The sequence below is a fragment of the Nanorana parkeri genome, unplaced genomic scaffold, assembly GCF_000935625.1.
Source record: "Nanorana parkeri isolate BGI_ZX_2015 unplaced genomic scaffold, ASM93562v1 scaffold226, whole genome shotgun sequence".
Classification (NCBI taxonomy): domain Eukaryota; kingdom Metazoa; phylum Chordata; class Amphibia; order Anura; family Dicroglossidae; genus Nanorana; species Nanorana parkeri.
In genome coordinates this window covers 932393-954776 of record NW_017306494.1, presented here as the reverse complement: position 1 = coordinate 954776, position 22384 = coordinate 932393, and the positions used below count along the sequence as shown (strand labels likewise).

Genomic DNA, 22384 nt, shown 5'->3' with positions numbered 1-22384 from the left:
TGTCAAATGCTGATTCCACGAAAATAATGGCTTAAGGCATCACTCAGTACTCCTTACATGGCCCCCATAGAGAGATCTGAAAGAGGCCTTTTTATGTACAGTCTTTGTGTTCATGTGCTGTATAATGACACCTCAGTGAACATGGTGCACTCACTACTACTCTTCATTAGTTTGTCAACATAGACTGTTAATTGTTGCTGAAAACAATTCTTCAGTATTCCCAACACGTGATGCTACTTCACATGTTAGGCCGTTGCAAATGCTGCTTGTATGACCTTTGGAAAGTATACCTAGTTTTGTGGTACTGTCTGACTCTAGAGAAACATGGAAAAGACTTATCTGTTTATTGTTTTAACTTTCAGGAATATCAGCAGAAGTGATTGTAGTGTCGTCTTTTGCTGAACTGCAGAGCAGAGAACAAGAAGCCAAAGGGAAGATAGTTGTTTACAACCAGCCATACGTCAGCTACGGAGAAACAGTACAATATAGATCAAGGGGAGCATCGGAAGCTGCTAAAGTCGGTGCTGTAGCTTCTCTGATTAGATCTGTAGCATCACTTTCTATTAACAGGTAAGGCCTGTACTGTGTCTTCTATCTGCCAGCAAATGTTCTAGCCCTGAGCTAATCCATTCTCTTTTCAACAGCTGGGTGATAGTATTTATGCTGACAGCAGATTTAGTTTTGTTGTGTATATTTTTTGTTGAATAATTGAAATATATCATAATAAAGGAAAAGTAAAATTTCTACTTACTGAGCAACAGAAGCTTCAGTGTTGCAGGCAATGTAACAGTCAACAGCAAAAGTCCAGTTAGCAGATTCCCCACCCCCCATCTGTACTTGCTGGCCATTCACCCCCGCAACTGACAGCTCAGGCCAGTTGTAATGACAGATCAGCATCCCCAAATGACCTGGGGAGCGCTGATCTGTCATTAAACAATGACAACTTGGCGGAGCTGGCCGTGACATCACGGCCGGCTCCACCCAGTTGTTATTCATTAGCCAGGACTTGTTAGAAGACTCTAGAAGGTGTCAGCCAATAGGAAACAATAGGGCGGAGCTAACTGTCACTGCTAGCTCCGCCCAATTGTTTTTCTTTTTTTAAATTATGTTTATTTTTAAATTTTACTATTTATTTACATTTGTAAAATATTTTTTCAACCTTTTTTTTCACTGATTTTCTATTCTGCTTGGTACCATGGAGGTACCGAGCAAAGTAGCCGAGCGGCTATTTACTCACTCCCTTTCGGTCGAATGACAGTGAGTGAGCACCCAGATGAATTGATGAATGATGGAGGTCAGATCAGGGGGGGAAGTGACTGACGAATGATGGAGGTCAGATCAGGGGGAGACGTGATTGATGAATGATGGAGGTCAGATCAGGGGGAAAAGTGACTGACGAATGATGGAGGTCAGATCAGGGGGAGACGTGATTGATGAATGATGGAGGTCAGATCAGGGGGTGAAATGACTGATGAATGATGGAGGTCAGATCAGGGAGAGAAGTGACTGACGAATTGATGGGGCTCAGATCAGGGGGAAAAGTGATTGACAAATGATGGGGCTCAGATCAGGGGGAGTAGTGGTTGATGAATGAGGTTGTTCAGACAGGAAATGAAGGTTAGCTCAGAATAGCAGCTGCAGCTTCAAAGGGCTATATTTTGGAGATACAACTTTACAGGGAATTTAAAGTAATCACCTTCAACACAGCAGAGGACTTGCTACAAGTGTGGGGAAAAACGTAAGGCCGGAGATTAGCTTTAGGTCCAGGTGTCTTCAGCGTGGTCACATGACAAGCCAGGTTCCCTCTGCGTCATGGTTTTGGCTTTGGTGGTGGGCCGTCCTCTCGGGGCATAGACTGGTGCTCACTTTATGACATCTGAGCACCATTTTGAGTCCAGGCTGTGTGATGACGCACCCCCAGATGTAAAAAGCATATGCCCAAAGTATGATGTGTTCCCTCGTGTATAGACCACATTTTCGTGTTTGGTTTTAGCATGCTTTCAAATATGCAATATTTACAGAGTATTTTAGTTAAACCTAAACAAGCCGTCAGTACGGTTAAATATTTAATTGGTTTTTATTACAGAATGAACCTAAGAGCAGATGTTATTGATCTGCCAGTAATTCTTTTATGTGCATGCTTGCTGAAGAAATGGAAAACATTCCTAAGACAATTTATTTCTGAAAATATATTTTAATTAACCTTTTTAAACTGCTTAGTGTTTTCTGCTAAAACAAATAAAGTTCATTGTTCATGACTGTGAAAAATTCTGGCCGGTAATATGAAGTCAATAACAGGTTAACATCTACAGTGGGTAGCACCAACTGCAGAACCAAGACTGGTGTCACATATAAAAACTGGAGGAAATTAAGTACTTATGCTGCTTATATCAAGCAAGTAGGTATAATTTTCTTATATTGGCTAGAAAGGTGATAAGGTGACCATTTTGAATGGTGAAAGACTCCCAATTGTTCTCTTACCCAACTTGCTCTGTCTTCTACCAAATGTTTATTGTTGGTAAAGATTGAAACAAGATCTTAAGACACTGCAAACATGCTACAAGTCATTCAAACACATTTTATGTCTGATGGGTCATTCATATATGATTACAAACACCACCATTCATGCTTCAATCATAGAATGACTGGATTAAAGTGACCCATGTCATTTCTCTTGCACTTCTATCTAATGATAACGTTACATAGGAGCTCCCGCTTTCATGTCACAGATTTCCAGCAATCCCTACATAGCAGCTGTCAAATCTCTGTTGGAAAATTGACTTTACCTTCAAAAGTCGGATGTGCAGAACCTGTATACAGTAATTTCTTCCGGATACAAAGCCATCATCCCTCCTTTTTTCCATTGGTTGAGGTCAACCAATAGGAAAATATCATTCTAATTTTTCAGTCTTAATCTGTACACAGTTCATTGTATGTCTGGACTTTATTAAAAGAAGAGTTTCTCAACTTATTTTCATTCATGGCCCTTTAAACTTATGCAAACTCTCAAGACTACCCAAGTTTGAAATGCAAGAAATGTAAATGTAAAACTATGACACGTGGTTCTCCCCATAATCTATACCAGATTCTTATACTAGATAGGGGACTGGTGTGGATTTTAAGAAGGGACCCCACGCACACAAACAAAGCTAAAGACATGGACTCCTCCCTTCACATCAGAAGCATCCCTTAACATCAGGAGCCCCCTTCACAGTGCCCATCTTTCACATCAGAAGCCCCTTGTTCACGCCAGAAGCCCTCTTCACATCAGGGTCCTCAATCCCCCTGCACATCAGAGTCCTCAGCCCCCCCTTCACATCAGAGTCTTCAGTCCCCCCTTCACATCAGAGTCTTCATTCCCCCTTTACATCAGAGTCCTCAGTACCAACAGTGCAGTTGTGGCTATGTGAGACAGGACAGGAGGTGCAGCAGATCTGGATGGAAGTGGACTTCTGTCCTCTTGTGAATGCTGATGGAGGTCCTGGATGCAGCCAACCCTGGATTAACATCATGTTTTTTCATGGTGCTGGTGCCTGGCTCCAAGCTGCACCATGAAATTGCATGACACTGTGTGAAAATTTGAAAGTACCTCTGACAAAGCCAGAAGGTAACGTGGCACCCTGGTTGAGAAAGGCTGCTCTAAAGTTTTAACGTGCTGTACATGGATGCAACTTGGTGGAAGATTTTTACACCATTCTCTGTAAACTCTACAGAATCTAGTGCCTGGGACTCCCAGGAACCCAGACGTTTCTGAGATGCTGCAACCATCACAGCTGGCAACTGTAACCATTTTCAGAAAAGCTTAGACCACACATCTTCCCCATTTGTATATATATGATTTGCTGGTTGGCTATTTGTGTTAGGAAGCAGAAGTACCTAATAAAATGGCCATACAATGTAAGGATAATTGTTATTACAAATGTTCAAAAATGTGTCCACATCATGTTTGTACTTACATCTGCTCCACCTTCACTTTCATAATCTGTCTTTTTGTCATTAAAATATCCTTGTCATTTGAATATAATCTATTTCAGCGTACCTGTTAGAAAATGGTAAAGAACACTGTGAACAATGTAATGAGAGGAAAGGAAAAGAAAACACATTGGTGGTCAGAATATCTTAATATCAGTCTGATTGACAAGTATGTGCACAGTAAAAGTAAAGAAAGATCCCTGATGCACCTTAGGTTTAGGAATACTTTGAACATCATCTATATATGAATGTTATTATTGAATGCCACTTTTTGCTTCATGTACAAAACAAAATTCATTTCACAAACTTAGCATTCGGAGCCATATTCTAGACATTAAAATGTGAAGATTTATTTTTGGCCGGATTTATTTGACTGAGTCATTATTCAATTTTAAGTTGCAATTAGGGTTTTATAATTGTGATTTAAACCAACACTACGCAGTTGACTTAAGATAAATCTTGTCCCAGAATGTGTAGAGAAGATGTCATGCCTTTTTTTATTAGAGGGAATGGAAGATGCAAAAATACAGCACCATAAAGAGTTTATATATTGCATTAAACTTTGTCAAATTGTTGTACAAAGTGTCAAGAATATATGACTAATGATATATTCGAAACAAATATATTTAGTTTATTTAATGAAAATTAATGAAGTTTTGCCTCCATTGACAGCTACAAATTATTGTATCCTTTAAGGCACAGGCATTGATCTACACAGGAATGGTCGATGACTTCTCAAGGAATGTTATTCTTCAACAGTTTAAAGCCTTATGTACACTTGCATTTATGTTCTCAGACAAATAATTCAGATGATCTGATAGGCTAATGCTTGCTTTAATTGTGTCCAGTAATTGTTTAGAGATGGTTGAAATATGAGGTTAAACATCTATGCTTTCATACCACCCTCTTCCCAACAATAACCTATATGTCCTTTGCACTTTAGCCATTCTGTTTAGCTCTGGGAGCCAAGTAGAATACCCATTACTTCTCAGTATGGCAGAGCATGTGCTGCTGGGACAATAACTGTTATCACATGGGAAGTCCAAAGCCCTGCATAAGCTGGAACTTTGGTGACTCATAGCTGAAACAGGGCTTTTCATTCATTCCTGGCAGCTGAATGGAGCATGGGGGGAACCGAAACAAGGTAACTATATGCTCCTGTGTAGGGGGCCTACATGGTAAAAGCACAGATTCATTTTAAGCATTACCTTTCTGGCCCAGGTGCTTTCATAAGTGGTATGACAGCAGGGTTTTTCTTTCAATTGAGTGTCGAAACATCACAGGGCCACTGGATACTACAAGGGAAGGCTGTGTTTAATGCTATGTAACCTTTCCTCCTGGAGTTGCTGCTGTATGGTGTTTTGAAATTGCGTATGGGTCATATCTTGCTTCTCAGATGTCCTCAGACAGAACCAGTATTCACCAGTATAGATAGAACTCTTTATTTAGTTTCTCAAATCACCTATGACCTACACCATCTCAACCATTGAATTGTTTACTGCCAGAGATAAACATTGCTTTGGGTCACTGATACTTCAAATATATAATTGTTCTACAAGTGACTCTTAGAGCATGAGCATCTTGCTAAAAGCATGTGAACATTTACTCATCAGGCTTTTTCTCTGCTTCTCATAAGGAAATATAGTCTTTTCAATGTTTGATTTTGGTTACATGTGAAAAAGAGATTAGCTTAACACAAATCATTTTAACTATTTGTGTTAATGTTTTAAAAACATTGATCTGTGTAAAATGTGCACGTATATATATTTACATAGGAAGTAACCATCGTTGTTCATTACATGCAGGTAATGCTTACTTCTGTGCAGTATTACATCATAATTATTCTTTACTGCAACATCTCACAAGAGTAGTTGCATTGAGAGCTTCTTTTACTGTTTAATTTACCAATCTCTATTTTTAATTCAATACCAAAATATATTGGAGAACAAGCTTTTAAAAATGTTTGTCATATAAAAAAATTACTCTTGACTAAAAATAACTAAACATGTACACTTGCTAAAAGTATATTCTGCTTTCCCTTTAATTGCAATGTCAAGTAAGTGAGCCTGTCAAGGGTGTTTCGTTAGCGCATAGGGACATTTTCTGACAGGAAGATAACTATCTACCCATCATTTTCAGGGAGATGTCTGCTACTTTATGAGATCTGATGTGGATTACAGTTATCCATCTAATGTTAATACCAGTCTAACAATCCCTGTATGTTCATTTTCCATTGTCCTTCTGTTATATATACAACCTTCTGGCATGAGGACCCCCATTTTCCCAGTGGTTTGCTTTACAATGGACAGCTGAATTTGTGCTCCCAACTTTAGACACTTTTGAAATACTGCATATCAGCTCCAGACATGCCAGCTGTTCAGCCACCCTTGAACTCAGATGACTGTTAATGTGAAGTCCCTTTCTGGCCTTTTGCTATTTCTGTTCAAATCCAAACACTTTCAATGGACAAAGTTGGATTATTTTTAATATAAGTAAAAACCTGAAAATGAACAGACGTGCTTTTGGATAGCTTAAAAATCCAGTGTGCATTGGATGTATGTGTATTAGGTGATACACTGAAGGAACCCCTCTCAGCCTCCCAAACAAGACTTTCTATATTTCCCATGCCTGGTATAAAAAGGATGACTTGTAGATCCACCCCAGTTCACTCACTACTTTATCAAAACCATGCCAATTTTGCTAATTTCTATCTTGTTAGCATTATAAGATTTAGGACTGTCCTGTATAAATTGGGAAGGTTAAAAAATATGATATTAACTTACATACATATGGGAGATATAAAAGACAGTTCAATATGAGAAACTACTTATTCAGGCAACTTCTACACTTAATATGAGCTAAAATTAAAGAGCAAATATATATAAAGAAAATTATTTCTACAAGTTGTAACTAATACCTTATGTTGCCCTGGATAAAAAAAAAGGAAAATACATTGAATAGTTTGTAATATGGTTAGAAAAATTCCCATACTAAGTTTATGGCTGGGTTTCCTGGAATTTAAAATAATTGTAGAAAGGAATCTGAAAAAGGGTTTCTGTTGCATAGTAATTAAGGGGCTGATTAGGTCACAGAGGAAGTATTCCATTGTGTTCATAATTAAGAAAATAACCTCATCTTGCCATAAAAAAGCACTAGAAAAACATACCATATGTTATAAAAATTCCAAAACCCATTTATTCAAGTCTGTGCCACTTGTTGTTCTCTGCTGAGAAGAAAATGAATACAAACAGATGTCCAGTTCAATGCTTCAGAGAGACTTTGCTTTTTTAAAATGCTAATTTTTGTATAGAAGTATCTCTTTGATTTAGTTGAAAGTCCAAAAAAATGTTCTCTATGGAAGCCTAACATGCTGACTTGCTAGCAAAAGTGTATGTGTAAGTGCTAAATGGATAGTTGTTCATGTTTGCCATGTAAATGTTGCACATATTTTTTAACCAAGACAGCTACTTGTTGTGTTCAGTTAGCTGTATGTTTTATCTTCAATCCTCAACTATTGATAGACAGGCAGAATATTTTGTATAGTGTGCACTATTATGTTGTCAGCCACTGTTATGTTGTCAGGCGACCACGCTGACCAATGAGAATTGCTTCTTAGTGCGATTAAATACGGTTCTGGTTAAAATAATTTTTTGTATCACAAGTAGATTGTCATGAGGGTCAAGTTGATTGGGCCCTGTAAGATTTTTTCCTAATGCCGGCCCGTTCCTGTATCCTTTGTTAACCTCGAAACTCCGGGAATAATGTCTTCAGACAAATATCATGAATACAGAATTCAGTTTATTTTTAGTAAATGCATCGTTCTTATACAGTTTCAAGACTTTGCAGAAGAGGCGTGATTTGTCTACAGTGAAGTACATTCTTAAACAACAACATCATCATCAAATTAGCTGTACAAGCAGAAAACACTTTCCATTAGTTATATATATTTATATATATATATCAGACAGATGATAATCAGAAAGATGGAAATAAAAGAGGAACAAGAACTTTAGACAAGAATAAAAAAATAACTCTTTCTCCTTTCAGTCCCCCACTTTAGTCCTTGGAAAAGTAGTTTTTTTTAAAAATGTCCACACCCCTGTGGTTGTCCTATGATATGCATGTAATATGGCAGAATGTGCAGAGAAAGGGGTGTCACCCTCCTGGCTATGCTGTCTGGAAGAGGTGTATAAATCTACAAGTCCCATGCTTTCTTTGTGACATCATCATGAGCCGCCCTGCAAGGCTCTTGCAATTAGAAGAGGTTGAAGGTCTCCTTTAAGCCTTAGATGTTGGTAATGTTAAGGTATATAATTTCTTAAGTAAGGTATACACAGTTCTTATTTTTTTTTGTTTAACCACAGGGCCGAACGAAAATAATAGAACAGATTCCTCCATCAACGCTTTTGAGTGCTGGCGGATGAATCCCCTGCTGTTTGCAGTACATTCTACCGCTGGCCGCTGTCAGAATACCCAAACAGCTATGTTGTTCATCAGGAACCATCTGAAATTCGAACAGTATGTAGGCGAATTTAGTTCAGTTATAGGCCTACATTTTAAACCAGATAGGGGTCCAAACCTTACACACTTTATCTAAAGTTAGAACAATAAATATATATTGGTTTAAGTAGTCTTATGCCACTTAAAGTGAATAGGTTATACTGTAGATGTATATTCCTGGATTTGTTTCTCAGATATTTAGTACAACATTTTGACATTTAAGCTAAAGTCCAGATTTTTCTAATACAAATAAAACTTTCTATGGAATGTTTCTTCCCTTTAATTCAAATATATGAAACATCTTGTATCCAAAACTGTGTTAACTGGCATCGAATGAACATATGATATATGTATTATATCTAGTTGTGTGCCAGTAAAAAGATGTAAAAGCAATAAAAACGTAAAATGAAATGAAAATAATAAGTGTAGTGTGTAGATATGTTGTTTTACTACTTATTTGAGGGTAGACATTTGGGGTTTGTGAACTTCTTAAAATTCATCCTGCCAAGGATCTAGTTCACGGTGTTCAAATCTGCTGAGTTATATAAAATTTCCCACAATAAGATTTAATAGTGTTAAAATATATCCCTGCTTAGTTTACATGTGATTACCAGTTTCTTAAACCTGAACACTCCTCAGTGATGATATCTTGACAATATTATTGGGGGCTAAAAGTCATCTCTGAAGGTTCATTAAAGAGTAGGCCATGTAATCAGAGCACCCGGAGCTAGTTTATTGGAACCATGGGACACTGTTATTATGCCCTTATTTTCTGTTGGTTTCCATGGAAAGGGTTAAAATGATGTGTAATTGAGTGCTGCATCACTTACTGTGTTGTGTGTGCAGATTTCCCACTCTTTTCTCTCCATTCAGGGTAAGGAAGCCACTGTTCCTTATCTCAAGAGACATGCGGGTTTACCTCAGCTAGTGTTCGCTGCCACCTACAGTGACCACCATTTTTTTTAACCTCCCCTGCTTCCAGCAGTTGGTTTGTAAGTGCTCAGGGTTTTACCTTATGTTAAAACTAAGTAGCTTCTGTTTGAGGTGCAACATGTTGGTTCCCAAACGCGGGAGGAGCAGTCTCTCTGAAGCAGGTTCCTCTGTCTCACAATCCACTAACAGTTCCTGGGAAGTCTGCTGTGTTTTCTTGGAACATTGTGGCCCTGTCCCCAGTTAAAACCTGGGAGGATTTCACCATAGTTATGCAGTATTTAATGGGACAGATTGAAATTTGAATTGTTGAATGTTACTGCAGAAGACATAAGTGTACCTCAATGCCTTCCACTGCAGATTTATTATCTCACCTACTTGCAGCCTTAGCAGCATCTGAGCTTTTGGATGCAGAGGCTCTATCTGATGAAGAGTCTCACAGATCCTTGTAGGATGAGATTGTTCCTGAGGAGTTACAGGCAGTCACCATGATTTCCAGGCTGCGAGAGACTTTTGCTGCTCTTATTGATATGTGCCAATCTAATGATGGAGGAGCAGCCTGTAGCTTCCACCAGTGCTACTGGTGGAACAGTCTAGGATTCCTAAGAGATCCCACAAACATTTTGAAATCCAGTACCTGTTTGAGAAGGCCCATCCTAGAGGATCCCAGAGATTACCATTTGGAAACTCTCTCTAAAACCTTCCATCTGTGCAGAGCACAATGAAATCTCAAGACTATCAACGAATTCTGGAGCAAAGTCTGTCACAGATTACGGGACCTCCAACAGGATAATGACCCAAAACACATAGCTTTAAAGAACAAAACGTTGGACCATTCTGAACTGGCCTTCTATGAGCCCTGATTTGAATACTATTGAACATCTATGGAAAGGACTGAAACATGCAGTGTGGGGGCACCCTTCAAATCTGAGACAGCTGGAGCAATTTGCTTTAGAAGAGTGGGCCAAACGTCATGTTGACAGGTACATAGGTCTTATTGAGAGCTACAGAATTTGCTTGTTGGCAGTGATTGCCTCTAAAGGTTTGTTGTTCATGCCATTTTTATTTGTTTTATTGTTTAAAATATTCAGTTGCATAAAAAACCAAAAGCAAAGTCTGAATTTTATTGGATAGGGAATACACAATGATGGATGCCAATTACTTTAGCTAATTTAAAACATTTTCAGAGAAAAGTGCGGGTTCTTTTTTTTTGTGGACGGTTACCACAAATGGTGGATGGTTTTGTGGACGGTAATTTGTCCACAGCAGAATAAGGCATTCTTCTGGAGAGTTTGTCTTCCAGGAATTACTTCATTATCTGCATAAAGGCAAAAAGAAATAAATAATTAGCAAAAAAACTAGGGCTGCACTGAAATTTCGGGCAAAAATGGTACTTTGGGCAAAATGACAAACAGCTGAAAATGCAGGCGAAAATTTGTGGCATCACATACGGACTCAAATTACCTACCAGCAGCTCCAGCCAAGCCACTTTCTCCCTGAAAGAGGAAAATATATTTAATTTTGAAATTGTGTTTGGTGATGTTACCGTACAAACAACACACTGTCTGCGCTTTCCACCGAGTAACATTCAGAATCAAATTGTCATCAAAGACAAAGAAAAGAGCAGTTGTAGGTATAATGACAGATTAATAAACCTAATTATACCAAACATATTGTAAATTTACGGCAATGTTTTCTTAAACATCCCGGGATTCCTCTTCTTGACACTATATCCTCTAGTTTGTTTTGCTAAAGTAACAAATATTAGGTATGAAGTATCAGATGCAAAGTGACAGCTCGGCAGTCTATTTTGTCTCGGTTTTCGTGACATCCTACTGCTTGTCTGCGGAAAAAAAATGTGTGTCAACACCAGGCTCAGCAGAAAATATGTCTGCAGTGTTAATGGTACTGTCTTCAAATAAACATGTCTGCTTCTGATGCAAAGAAAACAGGAGAGTTTCATCCCCTTTCTTAGTTTCTATATGAACGATGGAGAAATATTACCAGATGGCTCATTAAATTATACTGGAAGATCCTGAGATACAGGTTGAGATTGCAGATCTTACAAGATGATATTGGTAACAGCCGTCTGGCACCTACAGAACAGCAAATTACAGCATATTGTGACAGGGATTTTGAAGAGGCTGTAGAGTAAGAGGGAAAACAGAAAATAAACATGCATAGATCAAAAAATATGCAACTTTAATAGACCCTGCACCAGACATGAATTTAACAAGAATCTTCCCATAAGATTATATGAGAATTTAATGTATTTTATGTTACATAGTATTTGAGGTTGAATAAAGACATAAGTCCATCGAGTCCAACCTATTGCGTGTAATATTATGCATATTATTTACCTGTAAAAGCCTCCCTTGTGTAGAATGTTAAAAGCCCTGAGACTGCTGCTGGGAGCTGTCATCATGTTGTGATGCTAGCAGCCCAAGCAGATTCAGCTGTCACTCAAATGACACTCAATAGTTTTCCCCTTTGATCCTCCCTCAGCAGCTACATACGAGGTTATGTTGGGATGCGAGGTGGGTCAACACAGGCAGTAATTATACACTCCCAGATAAGGGGAGGGCTATGACTATGAGGGCTATGCAAGGTGGGAGGGGGTGTGTTGGGGAAATTACTCTTCCTAGTATAGTCAAATTTGCTAGCAAATTCAGAGGCACATTGCTAGTGAATACAAAATATGCAAAGGAATAGCACAGCAAGTAAACATGTAAAATGCTTGATTTTTCTGTGCTATTTTTTACCTGCAACCTTCTAAATTTGGCTATAGGGTCTCTAAAATCTTACACCAGTTATATAATTTGCATCTTATGACATGTTTCATGAGCTGGTCATAGTATACGTATTTATAAAGAAGATTTCTTTTTAAACTTGTGGTGAAATGTTGATTTCCTAATGACATGCTTGGAACCCTTCATGCTAGACTACTATGTAGTCTTTGCTGTAGGTGAAATGCAGCCATGTCTGTATGGGAGTAACCAGGTTCAGTAGGCTCTAGGGCCAGTTCTAGCAAATAATGCACCAAGAAAGTATATTATATAAGGGAACCCGCATCACTTAGAGTACAAGTCAAGGAACAATCCACAAGAACAGTTTTAAAGTGACACTAAATTCAATAGTTAAATCTTAAAAATGCAAGTACCTTCACTATTAAGGGATAAGTTCACCTTTTGCACCACTTTTGCAAAAATAAAGAGATGCATAATTAATATATAAAAAAAATATGCATTATATTTATATATGCATATTATTTACATTCAAGCCTGGAAAGCATTATAATAGTGATCACTTGATCACAGCTGCAAAGCTCAGGCTTCTGCAGGGATGGAGTTTCAGTTAAGAGAGGTGGAGGGGAAGGACGGCTGCAATAAATCCCCTCACACATCGTCCAGCCGTCCTCCCTCTAGGTAGATGCGGGAATATAGGCAGCTCTACCTAGAGGGAGGATGGCTGGACGCCATATGAGGTGATTTATTGCAGTTTGAAGTCCAGCTGTCCTTCCCCCATCTCTCTTAACTGAAACTCCATCCCTCCATACGAGCTCTGACAGTTTGAATATATGCAGAAGCCTGAGCTTTGCAGCTGTGATCGAGTGATCACAATTGCAATGCTTTCCAGGTTTGAATGCAAATATTAAAGAAATGCATATTTTTATATATATTATTAATTATGCATTTATTTAATTATTACAAAAGGAGAACTTATCCTTTAACAAATGTATCTTATTTGTGTATCACTCAGTTGTAGATCCTTAAATCATCTGTGAATTGGTGCTGACACTGTCCTTCCTTCTGGAGGGTGGCTACTTTTGTTCCCCATGGCCCTGTGTGTGTTGTAAAGTAGCCACCAATCCAAGCTCGCTTTAACTGGTAAGGCTGAACTCCAGGCAAACAGCTAAATAAGCATCATGCAAGTGTGTGCTGCTTTGTTAAAGCTGAACTCCAGTATTAAAAAACACCAGATAATTTGTTTAGGTATTCATTAAACAATTATTAAACACAATAGGGAGGGGCAGCACTATGAGCCAATCAGGTATGTTGCATTTTACATGTGTTGACAGGAAACACGCCGAGAGTAGGAGAATGAGTAGGTCATCAGTCTGCATTTACCCCTTCACTGTCCAGTCACTGGTAAGTGGACAGGAAGGTTACTGGGCTGTATTGCTTAGCTAAAGCAGGGAATAGTCAGGTCACCAGCCTGGCTCTGCTGTTTGAAAGGGCTGTGTATAGCACTGGACTGGTGATATATAGTTGTTTATAGTTGTTCTCAGCCTATGATACATCTCGGTGCTAGTTTTGAGATGAATTTCATTTGACAATTTAAGCACAGCACGCACGCCACTGCAAAGTGGACAATGCAGCGATAGCACATACTGCTATCGACAATTTTCCCCTAATGCTTACTTTGTTGAGCCCAGCATATTGTCACACTACTATTACTACTACAACTACTCATTGAGGTTGAATTATTAAAGAAGTTGTTCACTTTGATCGCTTTAAAATTTGGCTTTGTGAATCTGGTGATACCCACTGACTTGCAAGGAACATTTTTTTAAGGCAAATAGGCTGTTTCCATTGCAAGGGAATGTGCACTTTGCAGGGGAAGTTTCCCTTAGTGAAATTTTACTTTGCAAAGAATACCCAATCATGTGCAAGGTATTCTTTTTTTTTTTAAACAGTATTTTTGCTTGCACATGATAGGATGATGGAAGTCAGCAGAGCTTCACCTCATTCACTAAGAGAAAAATGTATTGCAAAGTGAAAATTCAGCTTGCTAAGTGAGCAGCCTATAAAGCACATCAGCAGAGAAGAAAGTAACTGATGGATTAGCTAGAAGTGACGAAAGCTGACCTTACAAAGGTTGAAATTGAATTATCCTTCTAGCTGAATTATTTTAGAATCTAAAGATTTTAAAGTACTGTCAGGATCAGTGAGCAGACACATCCAGAACTACTGCATGTATTGATCAGTGGGAGACATGGAGTTCCATTATCTAGTCCCTGTGACTTTATTTAACTCCAGAGTAGAGATTCTGCACCTGGCAGCATCTGCTGAATTGCAGCTGACAGCCCCATTGTTTCCTCAGCACAGCAAATTCATCATTGAAACACAAAGGTCTATTACCATATGTTCTGATCATCTGCACAGTGGCACAGAGGCATAGGCGGATTAAGGATATTTATCAGAAAGGTGTAATTCACTGTTTTGAGACATGGGACTAGCATGATGTATCCCTATTCATATATTATCCTCTTAGTGAGACACATGACACATCAATTCTGTCAAATAATGCAGATGGTGAAAAATGATGTGTAGTAGAACAAAAGGCAGGATATATATATATAAAAAGTCCAGTGGTGGGCACTGCACTCAGATAAAAGCAAAAACTGCCGGGTACACTTAAGTAGTCGAGTGTCAAGTGGATGAGCCACTCGCAGGTTTTGTACTTGTAGCCCTCATCACCTTTTGTGAGGTGGCAACTAAACATTTAGTATTGCCAGGGCTGTAGTCAGCCTGGCTGGATTATAGTGCCATTTATCTGGTTAATGCTGGGTGTCTGGCATTGACTGTACCCCCTGGGTGGAGTGTGACTCTGCTGTATTGTGGGACAGCCAATGAGGGACACTGTAAGTGTATGTACAGTGCAGAAGCCAATCACTGTGTTTCTCTCAAACAATGATGCATGCTGGGATGGGGTACATATACTGGAGGGAATTGCCATGTGCTCAGTTGGAGACTAGTTCGGGACCAGCCATGGATTAGCACAGAAGTGGGTGCTGTTCAGCCACCCCCTAGGCTAGGGCTGAGGCCTGGGGGTGGGCAGAGGCTGGAGTGTGAAAAGTGTTTCCTTGGGCCTCAATTATGGAGGAGGCCTTTTGCTGTTATCAGAGAAGGAGAACCAGGAAGATTGGTGGCTGCTGAAAGTACTCAGAATCTAGAGGATCTCATGAGCATGGCTGGTGTCTACCCTGAGTATTTATGCTCATCTTCTGCTCTTCTGTTACTCCAATTACTATTTGCCATACTTCAAGTGGATCTACACTGAGATGCTAAAAAGGTCTGGTGAGTCTGGAGTCTATGTCTGTTACACCCTGGATGCCTAGAATACCTATACCCTCTCTCCCCGGTGTGAAAATGTAAAAAAAAATGTATGCAGCATTGTACTACTGGAGTGGATATCAGCCTTGTGGACACTAGAAGAGGGCAGTTAATGCTACTGGGGCAGCTGATGATCATATCGCCTAGACCAGGGCTCAAAATTTCAAGTCCTGAGCTACAAGCCAGGCCTTAAGAGTTACTCGCCACCAGTTGCCCCACCTAACCCTTACCCTGCCCTGGCCTTAACTCCACCCCTAAACACACCCTCTTATGAAATTACACTTTTAAATGTTATATGCAGAATAAAGTTAAAAAAAAAAATTAACAACAATCAGTTAAAATTATTTTTTTTTGTATCAGGACAAGTAGATTGTCATGAGTGACAAGTAGATTCGGCCCCCGCATTAGTCCTTGGACAAGTAGTTTTTTCAAAAATTTCCACACCCCTGCTCCTAATTGTGCTCCTGCATTGTCACCCTGTCACATGCACTCCTGGAGGAGATTACAAGCATCCTTGCCAACGCAAAGGGAACACACATGATCCACTGTGGTCAGTATGAGGAAGTTGGTCCAGAACATTGATTGAGCGCATGCATGTAGACAGGAAGTGGTTGATTAAAGGCCAGAAATGATCAGCACTGAGATAGGAAAAAAAGAATTGAAAAAAATGAAAACTATTTTTTATGAAAAAAAGTTAGCAAATAATTATTAACAAAGTTATTTAACAAACTAAAAGTCATCCAATTAATGTTTAGATCTACTTTAGGATCAGATTAATTCCTACGTTAGTAAATGGCATTTAATGTACCTGTGTGCTTTTTATAATTATGTAATTTCTTTACCAGCACATATCCGGCTTTAGAGCTGACTGGCAGGTTAGAGACATTCCGATGCTTTGCAATTTTTCAATTAATTTCTGTTAATGGGAAATTATTTTGCACACACATTGTAGTTATTACTATTAGTACAGTCAGAATACTTATAGAGTAAACTATAATGAAATGTTCTGAGAGTTATGCCGGCATTCAATTAAATTTTTAAATATCAAGTCATAAAACTGTTTTTTTTTTTCACTAAGTCCAATTTTGTGTGGATTCACAGACTTTTGGATGAATGCTTTTATGCTGATTTCTTTCTTGGCTCCTAAATAGATTAATTTAGAACTTCTGCTGTTGAAGTAATTGTCCCCAAAAGAGTGCAGGAATATATAGCCAGCTATTATCGTTACGGCAGTATAATTGTAAATTTCACTGCAAATGGGAAGCCTGCTTTATTTATCCATCAATGTCTAGACAGGTCCCAGCCTATGCGTATTGTCCAGTAGATGTTGGATTTTAGTTTTTGACCTTTTTTTTTCTTTTTTTTGTTCTGTAAAATGCAGGATTGGTTTCTATGTTTAGAACCATGATTCATGGGTAAAGGGCCCTTAAGTCTTTAAATAAAAGAGACAGACTTAAATGAAACAGAATGGTTTCATGAAAATAACCATTCTGCATATTAGAAAAGAAAATCATAACAATGATTTAGCTTATTTTATTCCTTTATGTTATTAGAGGAACTTTTAGTTCTGTTGGTTAGAACTGATAGTTCTCATTTTCTGTTGCCTTTGATTTATTCTTTATTTTTATAATGAAATTTGGCAACCACAATAAGTCATGACCAAAAAATTCCTCTTAAACCAATAGAAATGTTTAAATGCTTTGCTAGTTCTATTATAGTTGTAGACTGATTAATCAAAATCAAAGGAAATATAAGATGATTTGTATTATTATAAAAAGGGTGTTAGTCAGATTATAGGACAATGAGGTAATAGACACAGGCTCAATTAATGGTCATTAGATATGTTATGTCAAAATAGGTATAAACTTGGTATGATATGCTGTATTACATTACATTAGTGTAATGAGCTTCATTGATTGACCCTGTGCGCTGTTGATAATATTTTTCCAGTCTTAGCAAAAATTTGGGTTCCAGCTACCATCTTGTTATGGAACCACTATGGCCCCTTTTTGCATGCAATAACTAAATGGGGCTGATTAAATAAAGGCAAATAGGCTGTTAACTTTGCAAGGGAATCTACACTTGTGCAGAAGAAGTTTCCCTTTAGCTTAGTTAATGAGGTAAAGCTCTGCTGACTTCTATCACCCGATCACGTGCAAGCACAAATACTGTTTTTTTAATTTTCCTTCCACATGACTGGTTATTCCCTACAAACTGAAATTTCACCACACTCACGAATCTAATTGAAACTTCCCTTGCAAAGTGCAAATTCCATTGCAAAGGAAAGCGCCTATTTAAATGAACACAATCTATATTAAGCCTTCCATTTTACATCTATACATACATTGTTGCGGCTGGTGCCAACATACCTACTTCCAGCGCAAACTATTTTGTTTAATATAAAGCGCCTATTTGCCTTTAGTAAATCAACTACAATGCCTCTTTTTTTTATTCCGTAGTTGTAGGGGAATTAAAGCGAGAATATGATTGTTTCTGTGGCTTACTCCTCTTCCTTTTAGGATCATCCTTTCCCCTTTACAGGTAGTTGTGAGATGTTCCAAGCTTGGCACAGCTCTGTCAATTTACCTTGAAGCCCAACAACCACAAACATAACTATCAAATAGAATGGGAATGACATGATTTATCAAAACTGGAGCAGACAGTATCTGGAGCAGTAACCAATCAGCTTCTCTCTTTAATTTTCAGAGCTTAACTGAACAAACTGAAGATAGAAGCTGATTGGTTACTATGGAGAACTGCTCCAGATTCTATTGTTTTGGATAGAGTAGTGAGCGGTTAGAACCCCTTTCTGGTTTTTACTATTTCTGTCCCCTCTATGTGTCCTTGTGATCATTGTCACCCGGACTGAATGTGAGTGAAAATCCAAAATATGAGTGTGTCCAGAACAGGACTAGAGAAGAAATATTTTAGCAAACACACTTGTTCTGGTGGCAACTTTTGGAGAGATTTTCCCTCACTTCCTGGTGTGTCTACAGGGCAAGTAGTAAAGGTGATCATGCCATAAAGGTCCTTATTCAGGTACTTTCTGTTAGTGGGTGACGAGACTCCATCCCTCTGTCTCTTTATTCCAACTGTTGCCAATATGCTCTTCCAGTGTAGATTAATAGAAAAAAAGGCAATTTTGTATATGCAATACAGGGCTTTAGTCAACTAATGAATGACATCCCCATCTACCCAGTTAGGATTTAGATATACTTTAATGTTATTCTACAGTCTGCCGCCCACCTCTATCCCTGCAGCCTCCTCAAACTAATTGCTGGTATCGGAAAAAAAAAAACACCTGAATGCTTCATTTACTAAATCTATGGTCAGATGGCATCTTGGGTTACCTCTCCCCTGCACCCCCTGAAATGAAAACAGTGAGGGACCCAGATAGTGAACATCGGTGAGTAAAACATCGCTAGACAAGGTATTTCAAAAGTTATTTTGCCTCAAGTGGGGCTTTACTTTTTTTTAAAGGATCCTACCTTTTACATTATCATGACATTCCAAAGAAAACCTATTTGAAATCTGTTCTTCCAGATCTCGTTAATGCGGCAAGGAGCTGCATTCCGACTCTGTGGAAAAACACCAAACCTCCTACTACTGCTATGTGGCTTGGGAGGGTGATCTGGTGAATGGAGGATTTGATTGCAACTAAGAAAGGGACTTCTGACAAATTTAATAAAACATGGTTTTATTGGATGGAATTCATTTTTCCTCTGTGTTTACAAACGTACTCCCTTCCTCCCCCACAGTTGATCCTGCAGTTTGAGTTACACTCTTTTAGTTGTAGATTCCTTAGCCGCCAGAGGAGGAACTTTTCTAATGTTATTTTTCTCTATCTTCCTTCCTATTTTAGCTCTTCTTTACACTGTTTGTTCTTTTTACCTATTTCTTGTTCTGTATTTTCCTTACTTATTCTATGTTTCACTAGATTAGTGATACCCTGACCTTACTATAGATCCCCCTACTTCGGGTCATGTTGCATTTTGTGTTCTTATTATTCATCATACATTTAGAGTCCTGCAATGGAGGATTAACTGCCTATTTTCATTACCTATTTTGAATGATTACCTCCCATGATTGGGGTCTATGACTCTTTCTAAGTATTTTAGGATGAGGTTGTTATACCACTATATCATCATATACAGTATATATGTATGTTATTCCATTCATTTTACCAACTAGTGAGTCTTCGGACAGTTTGGGTTAGGTTGTTCGAATTGAAGTATATTTCTGCTTTCTCGAAAATGACATGTATTACTTACTATAAGATATTGTTTCTTTTTTCATTTGTACACCTTTCTAAAAACCTTAATAAACATTGAATGCTAAAGGATCATTATACCCACTTCACATATTTCAGTATTTTGGTAGATTAAACCACCTAACATTTTCTTCTTATTATTATCATTGACCACAAGTCAATGTATTTTGCCTTTTGGAGTACCTGTTGGAGATTTACTTGTAAGCTTACATACAAAGGCAGTGTTAATGTCCTGAAATGTGCAATAATCCATAGAATACAATCATCCCTCACTAATTTGGTTGCAAATCTAAAATCCAGTTGGATACCACCATTACATGAATTTGAAAAATGGTTAGCAAAACTGTGTTACAGCCATGGTACTGGATCAAGAGAGTCCAACAATTTGTTTAGCTGTATAATGCAATTAATTTATATGTACAGGTGAAACTCGAATAATTAGAATATCGTGCAAAAGTAATTGCAGTAAGTGCTGCAAAAGGGGCCCAAACCAAGTACTGAGTACATATGCATGCTTGTACTTTTCAGAGGTCCGATATTGTTCTATGTACAATCCTTGTTTTATTGATTGCATGTAATAATCTACTTTTTTGAGGTTGTGGATTTGGGGTTCTTGGGGTTTTCATGAGCTGTAAGCCATAATCATCACAATTATGACAAATCACGGCTTGAATTATCTTGCTTTGCATGTAATGAGTCTATCTCATATATTAGTTTCACCTTTTAAGTTGCATTAGTGAAATAAATGAACTTTGCACGATATTCTAATTATTCGAGTTTCACCTGTATAGTATACAGTTTATGTAAATAGTGATACTCTGTTATTTTGGTTTTGTCTTGCAGCCCACACACAGGATGGCAGGATTACCAGAACGGTGTTCCCAAGATCCCTACCGCATGCATCACAGTAGAAGATGCAGAACTGATGGCTCGATTGTCATCACGTGGTGTCAAAATAGTGGTGCAGCTGAACATGGGAGCTGTCCAGCATCCTGATGCTGATTCCTTTAATACGGTGGCAGAGATTGTTGGAAGTAAATACCCTGAACAGGTATGTGATACAGAGGAAGCTGGTGTCAAGTTTTTATTTGTGGCTGATCGAGAGTTTTTACCTTACTTCTTGTCAGGACCTCTTTAAACTGAACCTACCCTGCCCTAAAATGGTAACAACAATGTTGAATTGCAAGTACCCTGTTGAGCTTGTAAGTACATTTCTTAGTCTTTGAATTGATCTCTGTGTGCTGGTGAAGCCTAGGTCCAGGTTGTACAGGAAGACTCACCTTCCACTCAAGTCAAGACGAAGCCCCGCCCAGCTAAAAGGTGCCTGCAAATCAACACTGTTGTTACCATAGAAATGTTTTAGGACACATCAGGTTCACTTTAAAATGCACTACAGCCCATTAATGCAAATAGGCCTTATTAAAGAAGACCTGGACTCTGGAAGCTGTGCCCAAATGGCAAGGAAATGACAAAGAACTTCTCACCAGTATTGCCAGTAGGCTCCCTGCAGCTGATCTTTTCCCCATTATTAGCTTACCATATCTTATTTTGCACTCTAAAGAATGTGTCACTATGTGGAGGTGGCCATCTTGGTAGAGGAACAGGGTACACATGTCAGAGCTGAACATTTGATGACTGTTGATCTAATGGAAAGTGGGAACATAATTTTAATATTGGCACTAAAAACATGATGATTATGTTGGTGGAATACTATGATAATGAAATTAGTTTAGTAAATAAACAAATTAATGAGTTAAATAGAACTTTGGAGGAGTGTAGAAATATGGAAGGTTTTGATCATATGAGTAAGCAATTGAATTTACATATAGAAACATTTTACCAGGGTCTCAAGTTGTAAAAAAACATGAACATAGACCAATATCTGCTAAAACACCTGTAAAAGGGCGCTTACAAGTTATAAATGTAACCCCTGTTTCATTCTCATATGAACAATATGAAGCAATATCTAAGAGTTTAAACTTTTTTCCTGAAACAAATCTTGACAAATTTGAGGTTATTAAAGATATTCATCTTTTTTGCAAGGAAATTACTTTTTTCGGGGATATTAAAGCATGGAATTTTAGGTCCCTTGTGGCTAGACATGTGGTATTTAATCATGCTGGAAATGTAAAAAAGCTTTGTTTCTTTGTCCTGAATAGGGAACATCAAGCAAATCATGGTGGTGATTGGGATAAATTATTATTACTAAAAGAGTGTAGATGGATACACCAAGTGAAGGCCTTTGAGGAGCCAGGGATCAATGGAATGATTCAATTCAGTTGTTTTTTGTAATGAAGGTATTTGGTAGGAGATCCTTTGGGAATCTATGTCTGCTGTTGTGGTTTACAGATTAAAATGTGGATCTCATTTAACCTACGTGCACATGACTTATTTTTGTAATTATTTGTTTAATTAAACAAATATTAAGAAAGTTGTTTTTTTTGTAGTATATGACCAATATGTTTATTATTGATAGAAGCATGAAATATGGGTTATTTTTCTTTTTGATATGGTATACTTTGGTTGGATTTGGACATGCTGACACACATGTGTTGGATGCGTTTATGGAATGATGGAGTACAGATTGTTGATACGA

At 38.2% G+C, this 22384-nt stretch overlaps 1 protein-coding gene across 2 annotated transcripts in view; it reads left to right on the top strand.

Annotated features, from left to right (window-relative positions):
- Window positions 1–22384, top strand: part of CPQ (carboxypeptidase Q) — a 294636-nt gene that overhangs the window by 55706 nt on the left and 216546 nt on the right. For both annotated transcript variants that reach the window (XM_018556153.1, XM_018556154.1), the window contains exons 2-3: window positions 363–570; window positions 20632–20839. In XM_018556153.1, the coding sequence (XP_018411655.1) occupies window positions 363–570; window positions 20632–20839 (416 nt within the window). The remainder of the gene's footprint in view (window positions 1–362; window positions 571–20631; window positions 20840–22384) is intronic.